Raw genomic sequence first — 24,722 nt, forward strand, 5'->3', positions numbered from 1 at the left:
GTGCAGCCATCATACTGGGTAAATATTGTCAAACATATGCAGTATCATCGGAGTTAATTACAATGGTGTTACATCTCAAACCTCTAGCTATTTGAGGCCTATTAGTTCATGAAAATCTTTTAACTGATTTCACAACTTGAATGGCACACAATTTTCTTCAGAGAGATTCCTACTTTAACAATAAGTCTTTACTGCTGATATTTTGATCCTCATTCTTTGGAGCATTTATACCTTTGTCATTTCTGTGCAAGGAGGAAATCATGAAGGAAATTTAAAAAAAACTTCTAGGCTAGGAAATGCAAACTCATTTTGGGTAACCTCAAATAATGACGGTTAAAAAAAGACATTATATGTACGCAGCACCCTTCATACGTTTTTCCAAAATGTTTTACAATCAATTAAGTACTTTTTGAAACAGCATTGTTATTGCAATGTAGGAACTGCTCCAGCAAGTTTTGCAACGCAAGCACTGAGAGGGAGAGACATAATGGCCAATCAATTTCATTGAATCATTAACAGTAACAGCACAGATGTGATGGGCCAAACGGGATTTTCTGTGCTGTTGACCTCTATGGAAGCCATGTGGTCTATCGTATCCTGTGCCACAGTAAATTACCTCATGTCACCACCCCCACTTTTCCCTGTAATCCTGCAAGTTTTTGTCTTCTGAATGACCCAAATCAATTTGAATCTACCAGTAGGACCTATTCCCATCACACTCCTCAGGGACTGAACCCCCAGGTCCTAAGTACTCGCTGCCTGGAAGAGCTTTTCTTCACACTGTTATTGATTACTTAAATTTCTGCTTGCTGCTGCTTGATCCTTCTGTCAATGGGAAGTGCTTTCCAATCTACTCTGCCCAAGCCACTCACTACTCTGAATGCCTCACTGCAATCTCCTTTTAACCTAAACTTCTCCAAGAGCAAACCCAGTTTCTCCAATAACTGAAGTCCTGGAGTCAGCTTTGTGAATCTTCCATCTGTACCCTCTTTAAGATCTTCATATCCTTCCCAAAGATGCCTCAAGAAACAGAACTGGGTGCAGTTGAAGTTGGAACAATGCTTTAGACAACATTAACAAATCTCCTTGCTTTTGTACTCAACGTTCCTATCCGATAAAGCCAAGCATAATGTATGCTTCATTAACTGCACTCTCAAATTGTCATGTATCTTCAATAATTTGTGCACATATGCACTCAGGTCTCTCTGCTCCTACATCCTCTTTATAATTTATTCAGTATTGTCTCACTACATTCTTCCTAGAAAAAATTACTTCACACTTCTCTTCAATTGAATCTGCTACATGACCACCACTCCACCAACCTGCATAGGTCCTTCTGAAATTCAGTGCTATTCTCCACATAGTTCACAATAGTTTCAAGTTTCATCTCATCTGCAAATTTTGCCAAGTCACATGTGTATCAGAAACAGCAGGGGACATAATGACCCTAGTGTTAGTTCAGGAATAAATATTGGCTCAGACATTGGAGAGCAAGCTTCTTTATGTCATGAAGTCTTTTACATCTGTCAGCTCTGACCTTTGAAGAAGTTCCACCACTTCAGTCATGGAAGAAAGCAACCAGCTAAACAGAAATCATTTTTACATATATACATACATTTGAACATATAGCTTTATATGAAACTTATTGATCGAATGGATGCTTAAACCAGCTTTTTCCAGAGTATGGTTTTGAATTTGAATCAGTCCAGACATGAATTATAACCTGGTGACAAACAGGTGCAAGTAATCCTACAAGGATTATCTCAAATGACAGTAAATATTGATAAATAGTTTAAATTTGGCATGCTTTTGCTGCAAAACTATCTGGGTCAACATTATATCAAAATACATGTAGCTATTTTAAAACTAATGTATTTTCATTCCAGGCTTGTTGAACAAAACAAAACTAATGTTTTCACATTGAAGATGCCACTGCATCACAATGACATAATCACATGGTTTAGCATTTACACTCTTTATTAGTACATGCAACATAAAACAGAAACATTGCACCTTATCTAGCACAGGTATGGTACACTGAATGGCCCCCTTTTTGTTCTGTAAATGCTACCATACTAATATACTTCATGGAGGTTAGGGTTGCAAGAAAAAAATAATTCAAATAACCTAGCTGTTGTCCCTATATTTACACTATAAAGGAACCAAACATGTTTCCTCTGTTTCTCCTTCCCCTATTATGATGATGTGATTAAACCAGGTAATAGTTGAACTGAAGGCCAATAATCCCAAATTAAAACAAGTTTTATAGATGAACAGCTGAATCCACCATTCAGCATTATAACTGCAGTCCTGACAAAATCATGGGAACCTCTCCTCCAAAATATATCTTGGTAGGGCTTAGTAATACAGATTCAACACTGGACTGAAAAAACATGAAGCTTTTCCATCATTACATCCAGGAGGTCAGGGAAAGGTCTTTTAACTGGTGCTCTTCACCTCCCACAGGAACGTAGGTTGAGGAAAATCTATGGGCCTTGAAAAGTATACACGATTAATTTAAGGAGCAATTTCCTTCCTCAAATATGAAACGTCGTTTATCTGCTGCCTGCATTCTCGATTAATTTTACAGACATTGGGATTGATAGGCTATCTGGAATTAGGGATCATAAGAATGCTTTACAAAACTGTTCCTGGGGTGTAGGCCTTGCTTGCAAGGCTGCATTTACTGCTCCATTCTTAGTTGTTTGAACAAGTGGTGATGAGCTACTGCCCTTTGTGGTGACGATGCTTTGCACACCTGTATAAGACAGGAAAATTCTTCTCACTGCCGTAGAACTGAATATTTGAGATGGATTACTTTAAACCAAGCACTGAAAGGGAATTTAGGATCTTTCACTATGTAGCAGTTTCTGGTATCTTTTATTTAAAGGGGTAATTGTAATCCGATTAGTGTTGTCAGCTGGCGAAAAGCTGGATTTTTATTCATGGTTAGACAAGATAACTGAAACATTTCTGCTAATCGGTTGTATGGTCACATTGCACTTGTAAAGAATCCCAAATAAAAATAAGGAAGCAAAAAGACGTCCATGAAGTATTTTAAGAGGTACTTGTTCATTTTTAGTTCTGGAGAAAAGCAAGGGAAGCTCTGTATTCAGGTGTGCAGTCGGTAAGTAGTCCTTGGAGGGTGCACATCACCAAGGAGTACGTACCAGGGGATGCAAAGATATGGAAATGTCATCTCCATGAGGAAGGAGCAGCATTAATTGTACAGAGTAAAAATACCTTAATATGTGTTGCAGTTTTACGGTCACGTGCGGAATGGAGTTTCGGGGTCTGTTTAATGGGCCCAACCCACCTACCAGGTTCTGCTGTAAGCGGAACCTAAGGCAGAGAAGAGAACAGCTACATCAGAGGTCTACCTGTAAGGAGGGGGAGGGTTGAACTACACAGTCCTTTTGTCAAAGCTGGGGAGTAAAAACGGAAGAGGGATGGACTCAGAAAGGGTTCCGAAAAAGACCACCAACTTTTACAGAAGTTTGCTAATTTCACAGCCAGTGTCGCTAGGTGATAGGCAACACAGTTCTCAGGCAATAATGAGAATACCCTCAAACTAACACCTGATTTTTTTTGCTTGACAATCATGTCCGAACGAAACCAAGCAAACCATAAGGTGGATCAGGCAGCAAGCTACTACCTATTATGATGGCAGCAGGCAAAAATAATTCAGAGGCAATAATATTTTACCTGAGGACAGAACCAAAATCTATCCTTGTTTAGGTATGTCCAAGAAATTGTAGAGAGGTGATATTCATGCACCATCATTAGCAAGTTTTGTGACTCAGTATCAAATAGTGGCAGTGTGCATCATGCTCCTATCCTCTTGCCTCAGCTCATCAATAATACACTTGGATTGGAATCACTGGCTTCACCTTTTGAGAATTGTTCCAAATTGACACATCAAAGTATTATTATTTTCCCAGGTCAGTTATGTTCAAAAGCTATTCTTAATAACAAAATACCAAGAAAGTAGGTATTATAAAAAGGTCTGACTAAATGGGACAATATAAGAAGTGATTGAGTACTGGTGTGAGCTAGTCCCCATACAGCTGATTCTCAAGCTCTGAGAATGGGTGAGGTTTTGGTCATCTGGTTTGCCTTCTGTCCCTGACATCCTGAATGAGGATCATCTCTGGTAGGAACTTTGAAGCACGATTAGGAACATAAAGAGAGATTAGTAAAATGTTTTGTAAAGAAGTACACAAAAGGTAAAGGATGAAAGGAAAGTTAGGGCAAGTTGGAGATGAAAAAGGAAACTTCTTTCATGGAGATGGGAGGATCGGAGGAGATGCCATTGATTTTCACTGAAATGTGAGATGCTGAGAATGGAAGAGTGGTTCTGGAGCAATTATATCGGATCATTCACAAAGAACAGCATAATATTGAAACATTAGTGAACTCATAATGGAGGAGACAGTGGGACTCCAACAGCATTTCAGTATTCTGGGTAAGTCAGAACAGAACTGACAGCTTTCACCACAATCTCTCAAAACATTGGTTCTGGAAAGATTGCCCAACACTTTGGTCCACACAGAGATAAAGTAGGGAATAACATTCTATCCAATCTAACAAGTGGGTAAGTCTTAGAGGCAATAATATAACACACAATAGGAATTCAGAAATAGAAATAGTTAAAAGTGTTAGGCGAAGTTGACTAAAAAGTGCACATAGGACTCTTGATTTTATTGTTTGGTGTTTAGAGTATGATAGAAAGAAATCTTATGGGAGGCTTATATGAATCAATGGTTAGGCTGCTGACAGAACACTCTATTCAACTTTCAGTATTTGCTTCAGTGCGTTACTAAGAGGATGCAGAAGAGTTTCAGAATGTTTACCAGGGCTTAGAAGGTTAAATTATGTGGTTTACTAACTTGACTTGCATTTCTTGAGTGTGAAAGATTAAGGGATGATCTAATTGAAATATTTAAAGTAATTCAAAACAGTAAATACATATTCATAGACTGGGGAATCAAAAAGAAGGAAAATACAGATCAGTCATGATCTAACTGAATGATGGAGTAGTCTTAAGGAGCAAGTCTTTATCCTAATGTTCAATTAACATTATACAATTATGAGAAGTGAGAGAAACTGGGACACTTTTATTAGAATAAAGCAAGTTCCAGGGTGGATTCCAGTGGTTCTTGCTGAGATTCACTGGCTGACGTTGCAGTTATCGACCCACTAATAAGTGAATGGCTCTTTTTGATCACATTTATTGAAGGCACCACCTAATACGGTGTTTAGAATCAAGGTAATCCATAACATAAGGCACACTAAAAGTTGCCACTGATTGGACAATTGGTCTTCAGGCATGCATGGAGCAGGCAATGACTTAAACTAGGAAGGAGGAAGTATGAACCATGGGGCAAATAATTGTTTTTAGCAGCACTGACATGAGCCTGGGAAGAACTCATCTTCCTTTTCCCCGTGGTATATGACATGAAGGAATCCAAAAGGTTACAGTAAATAAACCTGCTATCATTTCAGAGGCCTTGCCATGCAGAGAAATTAAATATTGGGTTAACTGTCATGCAGACGAAACAAGGAATTTACAATTAAGATGGCTCATTTAACAGGCACTTGAGCAACAGCTGTGGACAGAGAATGCTTTGAAGAACAATGCTTTACATTATGCCACAAAATAGGAAAATGTTGGTATATGTCACACAAACAAAGGAAGAAAAATGTATAATCATATAGGACTCTACCAACTCTAACATGTAAATACAAACACTAATGGAGCAGGCTCCCATTTCCTCAAGTAGGGCTTTCCCACCTTGTTTTATTAAAGCAATATTATTCACTGTTATCCAATATTATCAAAATGGTACATGTGCTCAAGACATTCAGTGGCAGACCGGACTAATGCAATCTGGGCTGAATCTGTCCTTGCCCTTCACAAAGGTCAGGCAGGGTATAAACCAGAACTCCAGCTAGCACTTCATAACAAGACCAGGAAGTAAATGTATATGATTGTGGCCATGAATCCAGGCCACAGAGCCTTGAGGTACAAAATCATTTGACTCTAAGCTCCAGCTTCAAACTAAATTAAGCATGAATCCAGCATTTATGAGAACATTTTACTTACTGGTTTTGAACGAATGAATCAGCCAGGTTCATTTATGTCCTCTTAGGCAATTTAACAACCAAAATACCTTGACACTGAATGATAGCAATGCTGCAATGTACAGAACACAAATTTTGTTTCACGTACTGAGAGGAATTCCTGAGGTATTCGAAAAGATAGATTGCATTTGCCTAAATAATAACTCCACTTTATTGGATTTTGTACCAATATACTTTAATATCATATGCTACTGATTCATTAATCACTGCCACTCCAAGATGTACCACTATAGCTACTTACTCCAAAGAGGAAGAAGCAATATAATCAGGAATGTGACTGCTATGGAGTGCAGAGAGTGAGGAGGGCAAGAAAAAACAAAAGGGACCAATTGTGAAACACTGAAAGGAGAAAAGACAGAAAGAAGAGCAAGAAGCAGAGATTGAGTGAAGGGAAAGATAAATACAAAAGGTGGGGAGGAAAGGCAGAACACATGCTTGAGAAAGGGTGAGAAGAGGATAAAGAATTAGAGATGGGCAACTACAACAGTGAAGAGATCGTGCAGGGATATCAATGATGGGAGACAACTGGGCAAATTATCCAAGGGAAAAAGAATGAGGCAAGGGAGACAGAACCAAGAGACAAAAATGCAAGAGGGAGAAACATTGGGAACCGAGTGAAAGGGAATACAGAAATCTGATGAGAGAAAAATAGATAGTGAAACTAAGAAAGAAGAACTAGAGGGGCAGAGAAAAGATAACTATTGCATGAAATAATAAAGAAAATGATGGAAGTGGACCCAGAACATCCTATTTCCTAAATGAAGCCCAGCACCTGGACCAGGGAACTTTGAAAAACCAATAAATTATGCCAATCAAAATTTAGTGTCAATTTAGGATCGTTCCGCACTTTTGTATTTCTTTCTTAATATGTTCATATTTCCAGTAGGAAAAGCAGAGTTAGAAAGTATTCATCAAAAAAAAGAGGTAAAGTAAGCCATTGTAACTGCAACACACAGAAATAATTTGATGACAGTGTAGGCAAGTGTAAATATTATCAGTATAGAATTAATAAATGCAACTTAATGAAAGTTCTTACAGATTATTTTCAAAATACACCCTCAAATTTGGGAAACCCCAAAGTAACAAGGCATTCTAATGACAGGGTTTCACTGTAATCCCTCTGCCATTTGTCTCTTGCCATTGTTAAAAAGCTTCCCTCCCACCTCAGGATATAGCGACACTACCACTTACCCTGAAGATACAGGGGACATCCTTCCTATTGGCGTGGATAACATCAGAAGCTAATACAGAGCTAACTGAAAACTCTTCATCCCTGGGAGGAAATTAAAAAAGAAAATACTTTTTTTTTAAAGAAAACAAAACAACAATATTCTGCCCTTAATGATATCTCATCGATGTGCTGACAGCTTCAGAGGGCAAAGAAGGATTCATTCCTGACTGACTTCAAGGGTCAACAATATTCAGAAGGCAAAGTAACGAATTGTGCTTGTGCTCTTATAATGTACAAAGCTCTGCATGTTTAATTTAACCATTTGAAAAGACTGAATGTTCATATTACCTCAGGGATTCCCAAGGTTTTTCCCACTGGGACCCCATTTCAAGGCTGGAAATTGCTCTGACCCTTCAATGAGAACTGTCAGAGAGAGTTAGGGTTGGGTAAGAGGAAAGACCTGGAACAGTAGGGCAAGGGGCATGGAAAAATCTGCCATTTTTACTTCTGCAGGGACCAGGTCTCAAAGTTGAGTCATTTGTGTAAACAACTGAAAACAACAAAAGATTGAATCTGTGGAACCCATTGGGCTGTAGAGGCCAAGTCACTGAGTGTATTTAAGACAGAGATAGATAGGTTTTTTGATTAGTAAGGGGGATCAAAGTTCACTGGGGAATGTTGGGGAATTGGGTTGAGAAACATATCAGTCATGATTGAATGCCAGAGCAGACTCGATGGGCCGAATGGCCTAATTCTGCTCCTATCTCTTATGGTCTTATTCAGACCACGTACACTGTTTGACAGAATTGGGAGGAGTTAAAGCTGCCTCCCTGCTGTTCACTCAGTCGGAGCTTCACGGCAGCTATCACTGCATCGCACTCAAATCTTCAGCTTACAACCTCAAAATACTTTGGGAAGCCCTGCACCACTTTCAAAAAAATCTATATAACACAGTTAACAACTTCAGGATACCCCAACACACTTTACATCCAATAAAACACATTTTGAAGTTTAGTCATTGTTGTAAGTTAAGAACCATGGCAGCCAATTTGTGCGTGGCAACTCCCACCAACAGCAATGTGATAATGACTGATTAATTTGATTGAGAAATGTTGGTTGAGGGGTGTATATTAGTCAGCACACAAGGGAGAAATTCCTAGCCCTTCTTCAAAATAGCACCATTGAATCTTTTAAACCCCCCTTAGCTTAACGTCTTATTCGAATTACTGCACCTTCAACAGCGCACACGCCCTCAGTACTGCCCGTGAATGTCAGCCTATATTTTGTGTTCATGTCTCTGGAGTGAGACTCGAACACATAATGTTCGGACTGAGAGGTGGGAATTCTGATACTGATCAATAGCTGGCAATAAAAATGGACAGACTATCAGTGCAGCATCCCTGTTCGGGAAGCATTTTAGCTACACAGAGGCTGCCTCGGATCCCTGTGAACAATGGGATAAAGCAGCAGGTGACCACACAGAAGAGGAAGAGTTCCATACACATACCTCATGTCAATAACTTGGCTAACCACCACACTTGGCTGTGAAGCTTTTCCTTCTGCAATTTCATACAAAAACAGTTTGAAATCACAAACTACTGCTAGTGCCCTCTGCCACCCTTTCTTCACTCCAGCTGGTTTAGGTACCTAGGAAGGAAAAATTCAGAAATTTCAGTGATGGAAGTAAGGACACATGATATTCGAAGCGTTTGTATGATGGCGTAAGAGAATGGCTTTTGATCACACTAATGATCATATAACATTGAAAGATATAGAGAGACAAAGTGCTGCAACAATCCTTCACCACATCCTGACACCCGCAGCATCTTGCCTGAACATTTTCTTCCTAACCCAATCCCTGCTGACCCTGCAAATCTCCACCTCTCAAAGAAACAAATAACCACAGATGGAAAACTGTCAACCAAATGTTTTGCTACTGAAGGCTGACCCATTTTTGTGAACTACTGAACAACTTAAACACTCTGCACTATATGACTATAAGTGGATTCTCACAAGCTGTTCACTCAGTCGGAGCTTCATGGCAGCTATCAGTGCACCACATCTCAAAACCTCAGCTCACCACCTCTTGGCAAGCCGAAATCCTGTGATACTGGGAAAAATGCACTGGGTTGGAGCTGTGCAGTAAACTGGCCAAAGGTTCCTGAGAACTGTTGATGGAGATATTCGTGAAAATGATTCTAGCAGCTGGAATTTCAGCTGGGAAGAGCAGAAAGTTAATGTCTAACCCTCAAGAGTCTCAGAAGATAAATTTCTTTTCCATTACTTCAAATTGTTTCTGAAGTTGTAAACAATTTCGTTGGGCTTTAGTACTGGCTTCACTTCACTTTGATTGGATATGGGCTTCTTTCTTGAAATCTCAATACTTGGCTAGAAGGCACTATCTAATTAGACTGTGTAAAGAAGACAAAGTGGATGAGAAATTCTACCTTTTCAGTGAGATAGTGAAATATAAAAGGCCTTCCATACTTGTAATATACTGACAAATTATACTATAGGACCTTCAATATTCATATCCATAACCACAAAGGTCCTTGATCATCCATTGCCTCTGACTGATGGAACTCAAACAATGCAACACCCTGGACTGGGACTTGACAAATGTCACCATCAGGGCTAATACAGTAAATAAACCGAAAGCAACAGAACAGTGAAGCACATGCCTCTGTAAATTGTAGAGATCTTTTAATGAAACGTGCATAAAGGTTTTGTGAATCTTTAAACCATTTAAAATATCAAGGTTTATAAGGAACAGATCTTAGCTGTGAGAAATGACGTCCTATGAATCTGTTTCCATAAATGTGACTTCCTTTGGTGATGGCACAAGAATGACTGCCAGTTCAAATGATCATACGTTCCCCCACTTACAGCCAGGTCTGTGAACCCATAGCTTTGTACTGTTTCTCTCTTACCCGAACATGACCCTCATATGCTGTCCCGATGCCTCTCTGCGGGTCGATCCCCAGTGGTCCCTTTGTTTGGTCAGGTGGGATGGGGCACACAGCCGGTGCTTTGTCTGCACAAGTCACGTGGCACGAGAACCCACATACTAAAAATGAAACAACACCTTAATTGATCAAGTAACCGTGTGACCAACAATCATTATATCATTTTCTACAGCAGCTTTAATGCAGTAAAGCCTCCCAATTTCAGAGGAGCCATTATCAAACAAAATTGGACGCTCCAGCACTTAAGGAGTATTAGGTTCTCTAATGAAGAAAGTTGGTTAAGGGTGTAAATCTTAGCATGTTCTAATCAAAAGAGAGAGATACAGAGCATTAGGGAGGCAATTAGGGTTAAAGTCACTGAAGACAGGGTACCCTTGTGTATGAATCACAGAAGGTTGGTCTGCAAGTGCAACAGACAGTTAAGAAGGCAAATGGAACTCTGTCCTTCATTGTTAAAGGGACTGAGTTTAAAAGCAGGGAGATTATGTTGCAGCTGTATAGGGTGCTGGTGAGGGCACACCTGGAGTAGTGTGTGCAATTTTGGTCTCCTTACTTGGGAAAGGATGTACTGGCACGAGAAGGGGTGCAGAGGAGGTTCACTAGGATGATTCCGGAGTTGAGGGGCTTGGCTTAAGAGGAGAGACTGAGTAGACTGGGATTATATTCATTGGAATTTAATAAATAAAATGAGGGGGGATTTTATCGAAGCAGAGAGGATGTTTCCTAAATAGGATAGAAGTAGAGAGGACGGTGGCACAGTGGTTAGCACTGCTGCCTCACAGCGCCTGAGACCCGGGTTCAATTCCCGCCTCAGGCAACTGACTGTGTGGAGTTTGCACGTTCTCCCCGTGTCTGCGTGGGTTTCCTCCGGGTGCTCCGGTTTCCTCCCACAGTCCAAAGATGTGCAGGTCAGGTGAATTGGCCGTGCTAAATTGCCCGTAGAGTTAGGTAAGGGGTAAATGTAGGGGTATGGGTGGGTTGTGCTTCGGCGGGTCGGTGTGGACTTGTTGGGCCGAAGGGCCTGTTTCCACGCTGTAATCTAATCTAAAAAAAAATCTAACTGTCTGCGTGAAGGAGAAGAGGGTGTAGCCTCAAGATTAGAGGAAGCAGATTTAGGACTGAATTGAGAAGGAGCATCTTCACCCAGAGGGTTGTGAATCTATGGAATTCCCTGCCAAGGTAGTAGTTGAGGCTTCTTCAGCAAATGTTTTTAAAGCTAAGATAGATAATCTTTTGAACAGTAAAGGAATTAAGGGTTATGGTGAAAGGGCTGGCAGGTGGAGCTGAGGCCATGAAGAGACCAGCCATGATCTTATTGAATGGTGGAGCTGGCTCAAAGAGCCAGATGGCCTACTCCTGCTCCTCGTTCTTATTTTCTCACAGTAGAGTGACAAAAATTAATGATGCTCAAGAATCCAGAATACAAGAAGTGCAGCTAACTTGTACACAGGGGAATCAAAGGTTATTGGGAGTAAATGAGAATCTGGAAGTCAAAACACAAATAGATTGGTGACAGTTTTATTGAATGACAGAGCAGACTTGAAGCTGAATGGCCTATTTCAGTTCCTAATTTTATGTTATGGACGTGAGGTAGGATGCAGAAACATGGTGGTACACAGGGGTTTTGAAAACAAGAATTTTAAAATTGACACATTGCTTAAATGGTAGCCATTTAGGTCAGGGAGTCCACGGGTGATGGGTGGACTAGACCTGGTGAGAGTTATGAGGTGGACAGCAGAGTTTTGGTCAAATTTATGTCAGGGGTACAAGGAGGAAGACCAACATGAGCTGTATCCATTCCTAAAATCTGGCTGCAACATCCTGACTATATTACTATTTAGCAATGAGCACCCTGGGGCAATGACAGTATTTGGAAAGGATTAGTAATACAAGGAACAGAAAGGTAAATCAGACAAATAAAAGAAAACACACAAATCTCTAGCAACTTATCACATTTTTCAGAAACATGTCAGAGCCCTTATATAAATTAAATTAAGATACAGTGACTTCTAGCATGAAAACTAAATTATTTATGCAAATTTTTAAAAAATTCATTCAGGGTGTGAAGACTAAGCTAGAATTTATTCCCAGAGGGTAGTTACAAGTCAAGCACATTGCTGTGGGTCTGGAGTCACATGTAAGCCAGGCCAGGTAAGGATGGCAGTTTCCTTCTTAAGTGAACCAGATGGGGTTTTCTGACAATCAACAATCACTTTTAGATTCTTAATTCCAGATTTTTATTGAATTCAAAATCCATTAACTGCGCGATTTGGGCCTAGGTTCCCAGAACATTACTTGGGTCTCTGGATTAACAGTCCAGCAATAATACCACAAAGTCATCACCTCCCAACTCCTCTGCTGTTTCCTGAGTCTCCATTATTACTTCCACAGCCTTCTCCTTGAAACAACACTTATTCACTTGAGCCTCTCTCTTCCTTTTCATATGGTTAAAGAAGCTCTTACTGTTCATTTTACATTACTTGCTAATTTATCTTCACGGTAGATGAACAAATCCCACAAACAGCAATATGAACTTAAACCAGTTAATTGATTTAGAAGTTGCTGATTAACAACACAAAAACTAGAAGTAGGAATAGGCAATTCAGTCCCATGAACCTGCTCCACTGTTCAATACAATCTTGGCCAATCACATCTTAGACTCAATTCCATTTTCCTTCCTGCTTCCCATAACTCTTCAATGCATTACTAATTAAGGAATGTCCATCTCCTTCATAAAGTTACTCAGTTTTTCAGCATCAGGCATCCTCTGGGGTAGTGAATTACACAGATTCCCCACCCTTTGAAATAAGTAATTTCTCCTTATTTCTGTTTTAAACCAGTGAACTGTATCACAAAATTATGAGCTCTCATTCTAGATTTCCCCATGAGGAAACATTCGCTCTATGTCTACTCTGTCAATCCCCTTTAGCATCTTATATACTCTCAATCAGATCTTCTCTCATTCTTCTCAACTCTAGACAGTATAGGCCTAAACTGCTCAATCTCTTTTCGTAAGACAAACCCCCTCAACCCTGGAATCAATATAGCAAATCTCCTCTGAACTGCCTCCAATGCAACTACATCCAAAGAACAAAGAACAAAGAACAAGACAGCCCTTTGGCCCTCCAAGCCTGCACTGACACAGTTTCCCTTCCATAATAAAACTGTCTTCACTTACAGATCCTATATCCACCTATTCCCTTTCGATTCATGTATTGATCCAGGTGTTTTTTGAATGTTGCTGTTGTGTCTGCTTCCACCACCTCTTCAGGCAGTGCATTCCAGGCACTCACCACACTTTGTGTGAAAAAGCTGCCTCTCATATCTCCTTTAAATTCCACCCCCTTTCCCCCAACACCTTGAACCTGTGTCCCCTAGTAACTGACCCTGGTAAAAAGCCTCCTATTTTCCACTCTATCCATGCCGTTCACAATCTTATAAATTTCTATCAGGGTGCCCCACAATCTCAGTGAAAACAAACCCAGTCTAACCAACCTTCCTTCTTGGCTAAAATCCCCCATATTAGACAATATCCTGGTAAACCTCGTCTCTACCCTCTCTTAAGCATCCACATCCTTCTGATCGTGTGGTGACCTTAAGTAAAGGGACCTAAATTATATGCAGCATTCCAGGTGCGGTCTCACTCACGTCTTGTACAGTTACAGCAACATTTCCCTACTTTGAAGCCCTTTAGCAATAAATGCCGAAATTCTATTTGCCTTCCTTATTGCCTGCCATCCCTGCCATCATTCAACCAGTTTTCTGTGATTCACATGAAGATACCCAGATACCTCTGCATCGAAGCACTCTGAAGTTTCTCTCCGTTTAGGCAAGTTGCCTTTCTAGTCTTCTGAACAAAATGGATAATCTCACACTAATCCATGTTATTCCACTTGCCACATTTTGGCCCTCATGAATATTAGTTTTTTTGCTCCAAATTTGCTTTGTCATCATTGTCAACGTTGCCCCGAAGCAGCAATGCAACAGAAACAGTGCCTCAGGAAAATCCATACTGAGATACTGAGGCCACGTTCAGCCAGCGCCTCAGTACCAACTTGTCAATTCCTGGTGACCCAGAGTGCCAATTGAATTTGGTCTGCTCTCAAGGTATCCATGATCAACATGTCAGAACAGACTCATGGTGACTCAACCAGGAAACACCAAAGGCTGTATCAATGAGAACAACCAGGAGATCTTGGTCAAAATCCAGCGTGAGGAAACGTACCTTAACGTGGTATTTGTTCTGCCCCGTTTCTCTTGAGGGGAGGTATTGTAAACCTGGTGCAGAGATGTCTGCTCCATGGAAAGCAGACTAATCAGATTTGGGTTTTAAAAAAAAAATTAGACAAACAAAGCAGGAGTGGGTTGAGTCAGGTTTACACAGTCCCAGGGTTCTAACTTTGCTTTCAGTTGTTGGATTTTTGAGTTTTGGAATTGTGGCTGCTAAATACAGCTCTCTCTGCTGCTAGATTCCTTCTGTCAGTGTTCCTTCTGCTGGACTGAAGGCGATAGATTAGATTCGATTCGATTCCCTACAGTGTGGAAACAGGCCCTTCAGCCCAACAAGTCCACACCGACCCTCCAAAGAGTAACCTACCCAAACCCATTTCCCCCTGATTAATGCACCTAACACTACGGGCAATTTAGCATGGCCAATTCACCTGACCTGTACATCTTTCTGTGATTGAGAGAGGAAACTAGAGCACCCGGAGGAAACTCACGCTGACACGGGGAGAACGAGGCTGGAATTGAACCCGGGTACCTGGCGCAGTGAGGCAACAGTGCTAACCACTGAGCCACTGTGCCGCCCCATACCTAGTGAGGGAAATCGGTTTCGCTGAATTTACCTTTGCCAAGGGTCATAAAGTCATAGAGATGTACAGCACAGAACAGACCCTTCAGTCCAACTTGTTCACGCTGACCAGACACCCCTACCCAATCTCGTCCCATTTGCCAGCACCCGGCCCATATCCCTCCAAACCCTTCCTATTCATATACCCATCCAGATGCCTTTTAAATGTTGCAATTGTACCAGCCTCCACCATTTCCTCTGGCAGCTCATTCCATACATGTGCCACCCTCTGGTCCCTTTTATATCTTTCCCCTCTCACCCTAAAGCTTTGCCCTCTAGTTCTGGACTCCCCGACCCCAGGGAGAAAAACCTTGTCTACTTACCCTATCCATGCCCCTCATGATTATGGATGCTGCTATATTGAAAAATTTTTTGAGTACTAGTTAAAATATATACTATTTTGCAAAGTATTTTGATAGAGTTAAAGTTATGCAAACTTTTTTTGTAATTTGCATTTTAACTGTGGTGTAAGAAGAAGAAAGTTTTGCTTAAAGCCAGTAGTTTGTCCAATTGAATCACATCTTGAAAGCAGTGCCTTACACTTGTCTTTAAATAAGATAAAAGTTAGTATTTAGGCTATCTCCTTAATGTGTTTTGAGGGGGTTTGACCTGGAACTCCCTCTTGGATGACAATGTAGGTGTGCAGCGGTTCAAGGAGACAGACCACCACATTCTCCGCAAGCACAATTAAGGATGAGCAATAAAAGCTAGCCGAACCAGTGATTTGCACACCCTCTAATGGAATTTAATAAAGTCTAGCAACTGATAAGCTAAAATTGCAAGATATTTCTGAACCTGAAAAAGCAACTCAACTTGAGAGCTAAGAAATAGCTCTACAGATGATTGAAGGCTGAGGTCCAACAGAAAAGCCATACACCAAAGAGCAGATGGTGGATGGAGAAAGTGCAGGTGATCCAACAGTTAGCTGAGAACGACGATGTGCACGGTTTCTTCAGAGCAATCAAGACTACCCTACTGTCCCTGCACCCAGGCACCATTCCACAGCTGACCAAAATGGAAAGTTCTCATCAAGCACAGAGGAGCAAGTTATGCCCTGAGGAAGGAGCACTTCACCGGTCTCCTTAACAGAGACTCCATTTTCAACATGTGTCAATGACTCCATTCTGTAGCATGTGACACGCTACTGTACCAGCATAACAACAAATCAGTATGAAGCAGAAAAGATAATTCAACAATCAGAGAACACAAGGCATCAAGTGCAGATGGCCTTTTTTAGTAGGGACATAGCAAAAATGGGAGCAGGAATAGGATATTTAGCCCCTTAAGCCGCTCCACCTTTCAATTAGATACAAAAAGAAACCAAGTGTGATGCAAGAAGATGAGGGCAGAGAGGCAGGAGCGGAGGAATAAAGACACAAGAGTTGTGCAGGTCTGTTGCAGCCAAGATGGGCCAAATGACCTCTTTCTGCCCCATAAGATGTCTTTAACTCTGGGACTGCCATAGTGTTAAGGGTTTGGATGGAGAGGAATTTGTTAAGTGTGTACAAGAAAATTTTCTTATTCAGTATATGGATGTACCTACTAGAGAAGGTGCAAAACTTGGCCTGCTCTTGGGAAATAAGGCAGGGCAGGTGACTGAGGTGGCAGTGGGGGAGCACTTCAGGGCCAGCGACCATAATTCTATTAGTTTTAAAATAGTTATGGAAAAGGATAGACCAGATCTAAAAGCTGAAGTTCTAAGTTGGGGAAAGGCTAATTTTGACGGTATTAGGCAAGAACTTTCAAAAGCTGATTGGAGGCAGATGTTCGCAGGCAAAGGGACGGCTGGAAAATGGAATGCCTTCAGAGATGAGATAACAAGAATCCAGAGACTGAATGTTCCTGTTAGGGTGAAAGATAGGTGTAGGGAATGTGGATGACTAGAGAAATTGAGGGTCTCATTAAGAAAAAGGTATAGGCAGGATAGATCGAGTGAATCCTTAGAGTATAAAGGCAGTAGGAGTACACTTAAGAGGGAAATCAGGAGGGCAAAAAGGGGACATCGGATAGCTTTGGCAAATAGAATTAAGGAGAATCCAAAGGGTTTTTACAAATACATTAAGGACAAAAGGGTAACTAGGGAGAGAATAAGGGCCCTCAAAAATCAGCAAGGCAACCTTTGTGTGGAGCCACAGGAGATGGGGGTGATACTAACAGAGTATTTTGCATCTCTGTTTACTGTGGAGAAGGACATGGAAGATATAGAATGTAGGGAAATAGATGGTGATATCTTGAAAAATGTCCATATTACAGAGGAGGAAGTGCTGGATGTCTTGAAAGGCATAAAGGTGGATCAATCCCCAGGACTTGATCAGGTGTACGCTAGAACTCTGTGGGAACTAGGGAAGTGATTGCTGGGCCCCTTGCTGAGATATTTGTACCATCGATAGTCACAGGTGACGATCCGGAAGACTGGAGGTTGGCTAACGTGATACCACTATTTAAGAAAGGTGGTAAGGACAAATCGGGGAACTATAGACCAATGAGCTTGATGTCGGCGGTGGGCAAGTTGTTGGAGGGAATCCAGAGGGACAGGATTTATACATATTTGGAAAGGCAAGGACTGATTAGGGATAGTCAACATGGCTTTGTGCGTGGGAAATCACATCTCATGAACTTAATTGAGTTTTTGAAGACATAATCAAGAGAACCATGAGGGCAGAGCAGTGGATGTGATTTTTATGGACTTTAGTCAGGCGTTCGACAAGGTTCTCCATGGGAGACTGGTTATCAAAGTTAGATCTCATGGAATACAGGGAGAACTAGCCATTTGGATACAGAACTGGCTCAAAGGTAGAAGACAGAGGGTGGTGGTGGAGAGTCATTTTGCAGACTGGAGGCGTGTGACCAGTGGAGTGCCACAAGGATTGGTGTTGGGTCCACTACTTTTCGTCATTTATATAAATAATTTGGATGTGAACATAGAAGGTATAGTTAGTAAGTTTGCAGATGACACCAAAATTGGAGGTGTAGTGGACAGCGAAGACGGTTACCTGAGATTACAGTGGGATCTTGATCTGACGGGCCAGTGGGCTGAGGAGTGGCAGATGGAGTTTAATTTAGATAAATGTCTGATCAAGATCTCACTGTAGTCTCAGGTAACCGTCTTCACTGTCCATTTAAATAACAGTCTGCCTTTTGATTGCTTCTACCAAGGTCAATGAGCACACACATTCCTAGATTAAACTCCATCTATCACATTTCGGCTTAGTATATCTCCTTAAATATTCCCCATGTCCTCATCACCCCAACATGATCTCTCTCTCTTATTTTTGCATCATCAGTAAATTTAGGTACATTAAATTTTGCCCTTCTTCCAAGTCATCAATATAGATAGTAAATAATTGAGGCCTGAAGTGAAATCCTGGTGGTACTCTGCTACTTACTCCTTTCCAACCTGAAAAATACCCAAGCATTAACACAGAAACGTTGAAAATAGGAGTAGGAGGAATTCATTTGGCCCTTCCACCATCCATTATGATCCTGGCCGATCACCCTACATCATACCACTTTTTCTCCATGTCCCTTGGTGCCTTTAGCCCCAGGTGCTTGCCAAACTCTTTTTTGAAATCATACAATATCTTGCCCTTGACTACTTTCTGTAGTAGTGAACTCCACAGGCTCACCTCTCACTGGGTAAGGAAATTCTCCTAATTTCAGTCTTAAATGGTTTACTCATATCCTTAGACTGAGACCCCTGGTTCTAGACTCCCTGTTAGAGGAGACATCCTTCTTGCTTCTATCCTGTCTAGTCCTGTTAGAATGTTATAGATTTCGGAAGATATACCCCTCAGTCTGAACTCCAGTGAACATAATCCTAATCGATTCAACCTCTTCTCATAGGTCAATCCTGCTAACTGGTAGACCTTTGCTGCACTCCCTCTATATCACAAACATCCTTCGTCAGATAATGAGGCCAAAACCGCACACAATATTCCAGGTCTGGTCTTACCAAGGTCCTGGACAATTGCAGCAAAACATCCCTGCTCCTGAACATGACTCCTCTCGCTATAAAGGTCAACATATCAATTCCCCTCTTCATTGACTGCACCTGCATACTTAGCTTCAGCAACTGGTGTCCAAGGACACCCAGGTCTCATGGCACCTCCCCCCCTCTCAATTTATAGCCATTCAGATAATATACCTGTCTGTTTTTCTCCCAAAGTGGATAATGTCACATTTATCCACATCATACTGCATTTGCCATGCACTTTTTTTTATTACTCAGCTTGTTCAAACCATACTGAAGCACTACTGCATCCTCCTCACAACTTATACTCTTATTTAGCTTTGTGTTATCTGCAAATTTGGGGATATCACATTTAGTCGCCTCATCTAAATCATTAATATATAGTGTGAATTAAGTCATAGAGCTATACAGCATGAAAACAGACCCTTCGGTCCAACCAAGTTTCCTTAACTGAACTAGCTCCATTTGCCTGCATTTGGTCCATGTCTCTCTGAACTGTTCCTATTCAAGGATCTATCCAAATGGCTTTTAAATGTTGTAATTGTACTTGGCTCTACCATTTCCTCCAGCACTTTGTTCCATATATACACCAACCTCTGTGTGAAAAAGTTGCCCCTCAGGTCCCTTTTAAATCTTTCTGCTCTCACCTTAAACCTATGCTCTCTAGTTTTGGACTCCACTACCCTAGGGAAAAGACCTTGGCTATTCACCTGATCTCTGCCCCTCATGATTTTATGAACCTCTGTAAGGTCACCCCTCAGCCTCCTATGCTCCAGAAAAAATCTCAGCCTGTACAGTCTCTCCTTATTTAACTCAAACCCTCCAGTCTTGATAACATCCTTATGAATGCTTTCTGCACCCTTTCCAGTTTAGTGACCAGAGTTGTACCTAGCACTGATCCCTATGTTACTCTATTAGTCTGCCATTTGGAAAAAGACTCAGATCTTCCTACTCTTTGTTTTCTGTATGTCAACCAGTTTTCCGTCCATTCTAAATACACTAACTTTCAATCCCATTTGCTTTAATTTTACATGCTAATCTCTTATGTGGGACTTTGTTAAAGGACTTCTGAAAGTTTAAATAAACTGAATTCACTGGTTCCCGCCCATCAATTCTATGATTTACATCCTTGAAGAATTCCTGGAAGTTTGTCAAGCATGCATTTTCTTTCATAAATCCATGCTGTCTCTGTCTAATCTAGCCATTGTTTTCAAGTGTCCAGCTATTAAACCTTTTCTAATGGACTTCAGCACTTTACTGACTACCAATATCTGGCTGACTGGTCTATAACTCCCAGTTTTCTCTCCACCTCCCTTTTTAAACAGACAGGTTACATAAGCTATCTTCCAATCTGTAGGAACTTTTTCAGAGTCTATAGAAACTTGCAAGGTTGCTACCGATACATCCAATATTTCTAGGGCCACCTCCTTAAGTACTTTGGGACATAGATTATCAGGCCCTGGGACTTATTGGCCTTCAATCCTATCAAGTTCCCCGACATCATTTCCCAATTGACAGAATTTCTTCCTCTCACTAAACCCTGTGCTCCCCAACATTTCTGGGGCATTATTTGTCACAAATGTCTTTTTTTTTGTGAATAATTAATCCTCATCAACACTAATATATTATCCCATTACTTAAGCTCCTACCCAGTGATATTTTATAAAATGCCTTTGAGAAATCCATATATACTAGATTTGCTGGTTTTCCTTAACTGATTCTGCTTGTCCTATCCTCAGAGAACTCTAGCAAATTTCTCAAATATAATTCCCCTTTCACAAAACCATGTTGATTCTGCTAGATTGCATTAAACTTTTCTAAATGCCCTGCCATTTCTTTCTTTAATAACAGACTAGCTCTTTCTCAATGCCAGACATTGGGCTAAGTGGCCCATAATCTCCCTGTCTCCCTCCCTTCTAACTGGATGTCACATTAGTGCTTTTCCAATCCACTGGAACAGTCTGAGAATCATAGAACATAGAAAGGTACAGCACAGAACAGGCCCTTTGGCCCATGATGTTGTGCCGAGGTTGAATCCTAATGTGAAATATAATAACTTAACCTACGCACCCCTCAACTCACTGCTATCCATGTGCATGTCTAGCAGTTGCTTAAATGTCCTTAATGACTCCGCCTCCACCACCACCGCTGGCAACGCATTCTATGCATTCACAACTCTCTGCGTAAAGAAACAACCTCTGACGTCTCCTCTCTACCTTTCCCCTAATATCTTAAAACTATGACCCCTTGTACCCGTCAATCCTGCCCTAGGGAAAAGTCTCTGGCTATTGACTCTATCTATTCCTCTCATTTTGTACACCTCGATCAGGTCTCCTCTCTTCCTCCTTCTCTCCAGAGAGAAAAGTCCAAACTTATTCAACCTCTCTTCATAAGGCAAGCCTTCCAGTCCAGGCAGCATCCTGGTAAACCTTCTTTGCATCCTCTCCAAAGCCTCTGTATCTTTCCTATAGTAGGGCGACCAGAACGGGACACAATATTCCAAGTGTGATCTCACCAGGGACTTGTAGAGATGTAGCTAAACCTCTCTGCTCGTAAACTCGATCCCCTGTTAATGAAAGCCAAAACACCATAGGCTTTCTTAACAACCCGAGCTACTTGGGTGGTAACCTTGAGGGATCTATGTACTTGCACACCCAGATCCCTCTGTTCCTCCACACTGCCAAGAATCTTGTCTTTAACCCTATATTCAGCATTCAAGTTCAACCTTCCAAAATGCATCACTTCATATTTATCCAGGTGAACTCCATCTGCCATTTCTCAGCCCAGCTCTGCATCCTGTCTATGTCGCGCTGCAGCCTGCAGTGGCCCTCGATACTATCGACGGCACATCCAACCTTTGTGCTATTGGCAAATTTACTAACACACCCCTCAACCTCCTCATCCAAGTCATTTATAGAAACTAGAAAGAGCAGAGGCCCAAGTACAGAGCCCTGCAGGACCCCACTCAACACTGACCTCCAGGCAGAATACTTTCCATCTACAACCACTCTCTGCCTTCTGTCAGTCAACCAATTCTGAATCCAGATAGCCAAATCTCCCTGTACCCCATACTTCCTGACTTTGTGAATGAGCCTACCATGGGGAACCCTATCAAATGCCTTGCTGAAGTCCATATACACCACATCCACTGCTTGACCTTCGTCGACCTGTCTCGTCACCTCCTCGCACAGCTGAATAAGATTTGTGAGGCATGACCTGTCCCTCACAAAGCCATGCTGACTGCCTTTAATCACACTATGCTTTGCCAAATAGCTATAGATCCTATCCCTCAGAATTCTTCCAAAACTTTGCTGACCACAGATGTAAGACTGACTTGGTCTGTAATTGCCAGGGATTTCCCTATTACCCTTCTTGAAAAGACGAACAACATTCGCCTCCTTCCATCCTCCGGTACAACTCCCGTGGAGAGTGAGGAGGCAAAGATCTTTGTCAGCGGCTTAGCAACCTCCTTTCTTGCTTCCCGGAGCAGTCTAGGATAAATCTGGTCTTCCCCTGGGGACTTATCAATCTTTAATGTTTTCCAAAATTTCCAGCACATCAACTTCATCAATCTTGATCTGGTCAAGCCTGTATCCCAGCTCCTCAAAGTTCTCATTCACAACAGGGTCCCTTTCTTTAGAGAAAACTGAAGCAAAATATTCATTTAGGGCTTCCCCTATTTGCTTAGACTCCACGCACAAGTTCCCTCCACTATCCCTGATCGGCCCTACCTTCTCCCTCATCATTCTCTTATTCCTCATGTGTGAGTAAAACGCCTTTTGGTTCTCCCTAATCCTTCTTGCCAAGCTTTTTTTGTGTCCCCTCCTGGCTCTCTTCAGTTCAATTCTGAGCTCCTTTCTAGCAAGCCTGTAATCCTCTAAAGCTGTGCTAGATCCTTGCTTCCTCCACCTTACGTAAGCTGCCTTCTTCCTTTTGACGAGAAGCTCCTCTGTTCTCGTCATCCAAGGTTCCTTAATCTTATCCCTTCTTAACTGTCTCAGAGGAATAAATGTGTGCATCACTCGCAACAACTGCTCCTTAAACAGTCTCCACACGTCTGTAGTGCCCTTTCTGCAGAACAACGGCTCCCAGTCTGTACTTCGCAACTCCTGCCTGATAGCGTCATAATTTCCTTTTCCCCAATTAAATATCTTTCCTCAGTAACTGCTCCTTTCCCTCTCTAAGGCTATGTTAAATGTTAGGCAGTTGTGATCACTGTCACCAAAGTGCTCTCCCACCGCGAGATCTGACACCTGTCTTGGCTCATTGTCGTGCACCAAATCCAAAATGGCCTCTCCCCTCGTCGGTCTGTCTACATACTGAGTAAGGAAACCCTCCTAAACACACCTGACAAAAACAGCTCTATCCAAACCATCTGCACTAAGGAGGTTCCAGTCGATATTGGGAAAGTTGAAATCACCCATAACAACAACCCTGATACATCTGCATTTTTCCAAAATCTGCCAGCCTATGAGATCTTCAATCTCTCTACTGCTATTAGGAGGTCTGTAGAAAACCCCCAATGCGGTGGCTGTTCCCTTGCTGTTCCTAACTTCCACCCATACTGACTCAGCAGACTCTGATCATTTCTGTAACTGTGATGCACTCTCTGATTAGCAATGCTACACCCCCTCCTCTTTTTCCACCCTCCCTGTTCTTGTTAAACATTCTAAACCCTGGAACATTAAGCAACCATTCCTGCCCCTGTGAAACCCACATCTCCATTATGGCCACAACATCGTTTCCCCAAGTACTAATCCATGCTCTCTAAGTTCGTCACTCTTATTTCTGACACTCCTTGCACTGAGGCAGACAGACTTTAACTAGTCCCTGTGTTTCATTACATGAGAATCCAGTGAGTTCTGGAGCATTTTGACCAATGACTCTACTATCGCTGCAGCTATGTCCTTTAAAATCCTTGGATGCAATCCATCAAGTCCTGGTGACTTGTCTGCCTTCAGTTCCATTGGTTTGTCAATACCTTATGATAGAGAATGTTACAAGGCCTTTCTTCCCATTAGCGTATCTGATATCTATGGGAAACTTGCAGTGTCTTTCACTGTTAAGACCAATGCAGAATATTGGTTTAAATTATTTGCTATTTCTGTATCAAATCTACAGTTGCATCTCCAAGGACATAGTTTATCTTTCTTATTCTCTTTTTATCCACTTGTAGAAACTCTTGCTATTTATTTTTATACTTCTTGCCAATTTATGTTCATAATCAATTTTCTATCTTACAAATAACTTTTTAGTCATCTGCTGTTGGTTCTTAAAAACATAATATATGGAACGAGCTGCCAGAGGATGTGGTGGAGGTGGGTACAATTACAGCATTTACATTACATTTGGACAGTTACATGGATAGGAAAACTTTAGAGGGATATGGGCCAAACACAGCCAAATGGGACTAATTCAGTTTCGGAAATCAGGTTGGCATGGACAAGTTGGGCCGAACGGCCTGTTTCCATGCCGAATGACTATGACTCTATTATCCCAATCTTCTGGTCTACCACTAGTTTATGCTTTAATTTTTGATTGTACATATACCTTGACCATCTTCATTAGCCATGGATGGTTCATCCTTCTTTCTGACTGGAATTAATTTTTGCTAAGTAT

At 41.4% G+C, this 24,722-nt stretch overlaps 1 protein-coding gene across 18 annotated transcripts in view; it reads right to left on the bottom strand.

Moving 5' to 3' along the window:
• LOC122548528 (serine/threonine-protein kinase MRCK alpha-like) overlaps nucleotides 1-24,722 on the bottom strand; it is a 595,544-nt gene that overhangs the window by 58,200 nt on the left and 512,622 nt on the right. For 13 of the 18 annotated variants that reach the window (XM_087984221.1, XM_087984211.1, XM_087984208.1 and 10 more), the window contains 4 exons: nucleotides 10,246-10,382; nucleotides 8,823-8,962; nucleotides 7,336-7,417; nucleotides 3,244-3,342 (listed from right to left, as the gene is read on the bottom strand). In XM_087984221.1, coding sequence (XP_087840347.1) covers nucleotides 3,244-3,342; nucleotides 7,336-7,417; nucleotides 8,823-8,962; nucleotides 10,246-10,382 — 458 coding nt within the window. The remainder of the gene's footprint in view (nucleotides 1-3,243; nucleotides 3,343-7,335; nucleotides 7,418-8,822; nucleotides 8,963-10,245; nucleotides 10,383-24,722) is intronic. The other 5 variants (XM_087984229.1, XM_087984264.1, XM_087984269.1 and 2 more) reach the window with 1 other exon arrangement.

The sequence above is a fragment of the Chiloscyllium plagiosum genome, unplaced genomic scaffold (assembly GCF_037043375.1).
Source record: "Chiloscyllium plagiosum isolate Xiang-an unplaced genomic scaffold, Cpla_swu_hap1 HiC_scaffold_3, whole genome shotgun sequence".
NCBI lineage: Eukaryota > Metazoa > Chordata > Chondrichthyes > Orectolobiformes > Hemiscylliidae > Chiloscyllium > Chiloscyllium plagiosum.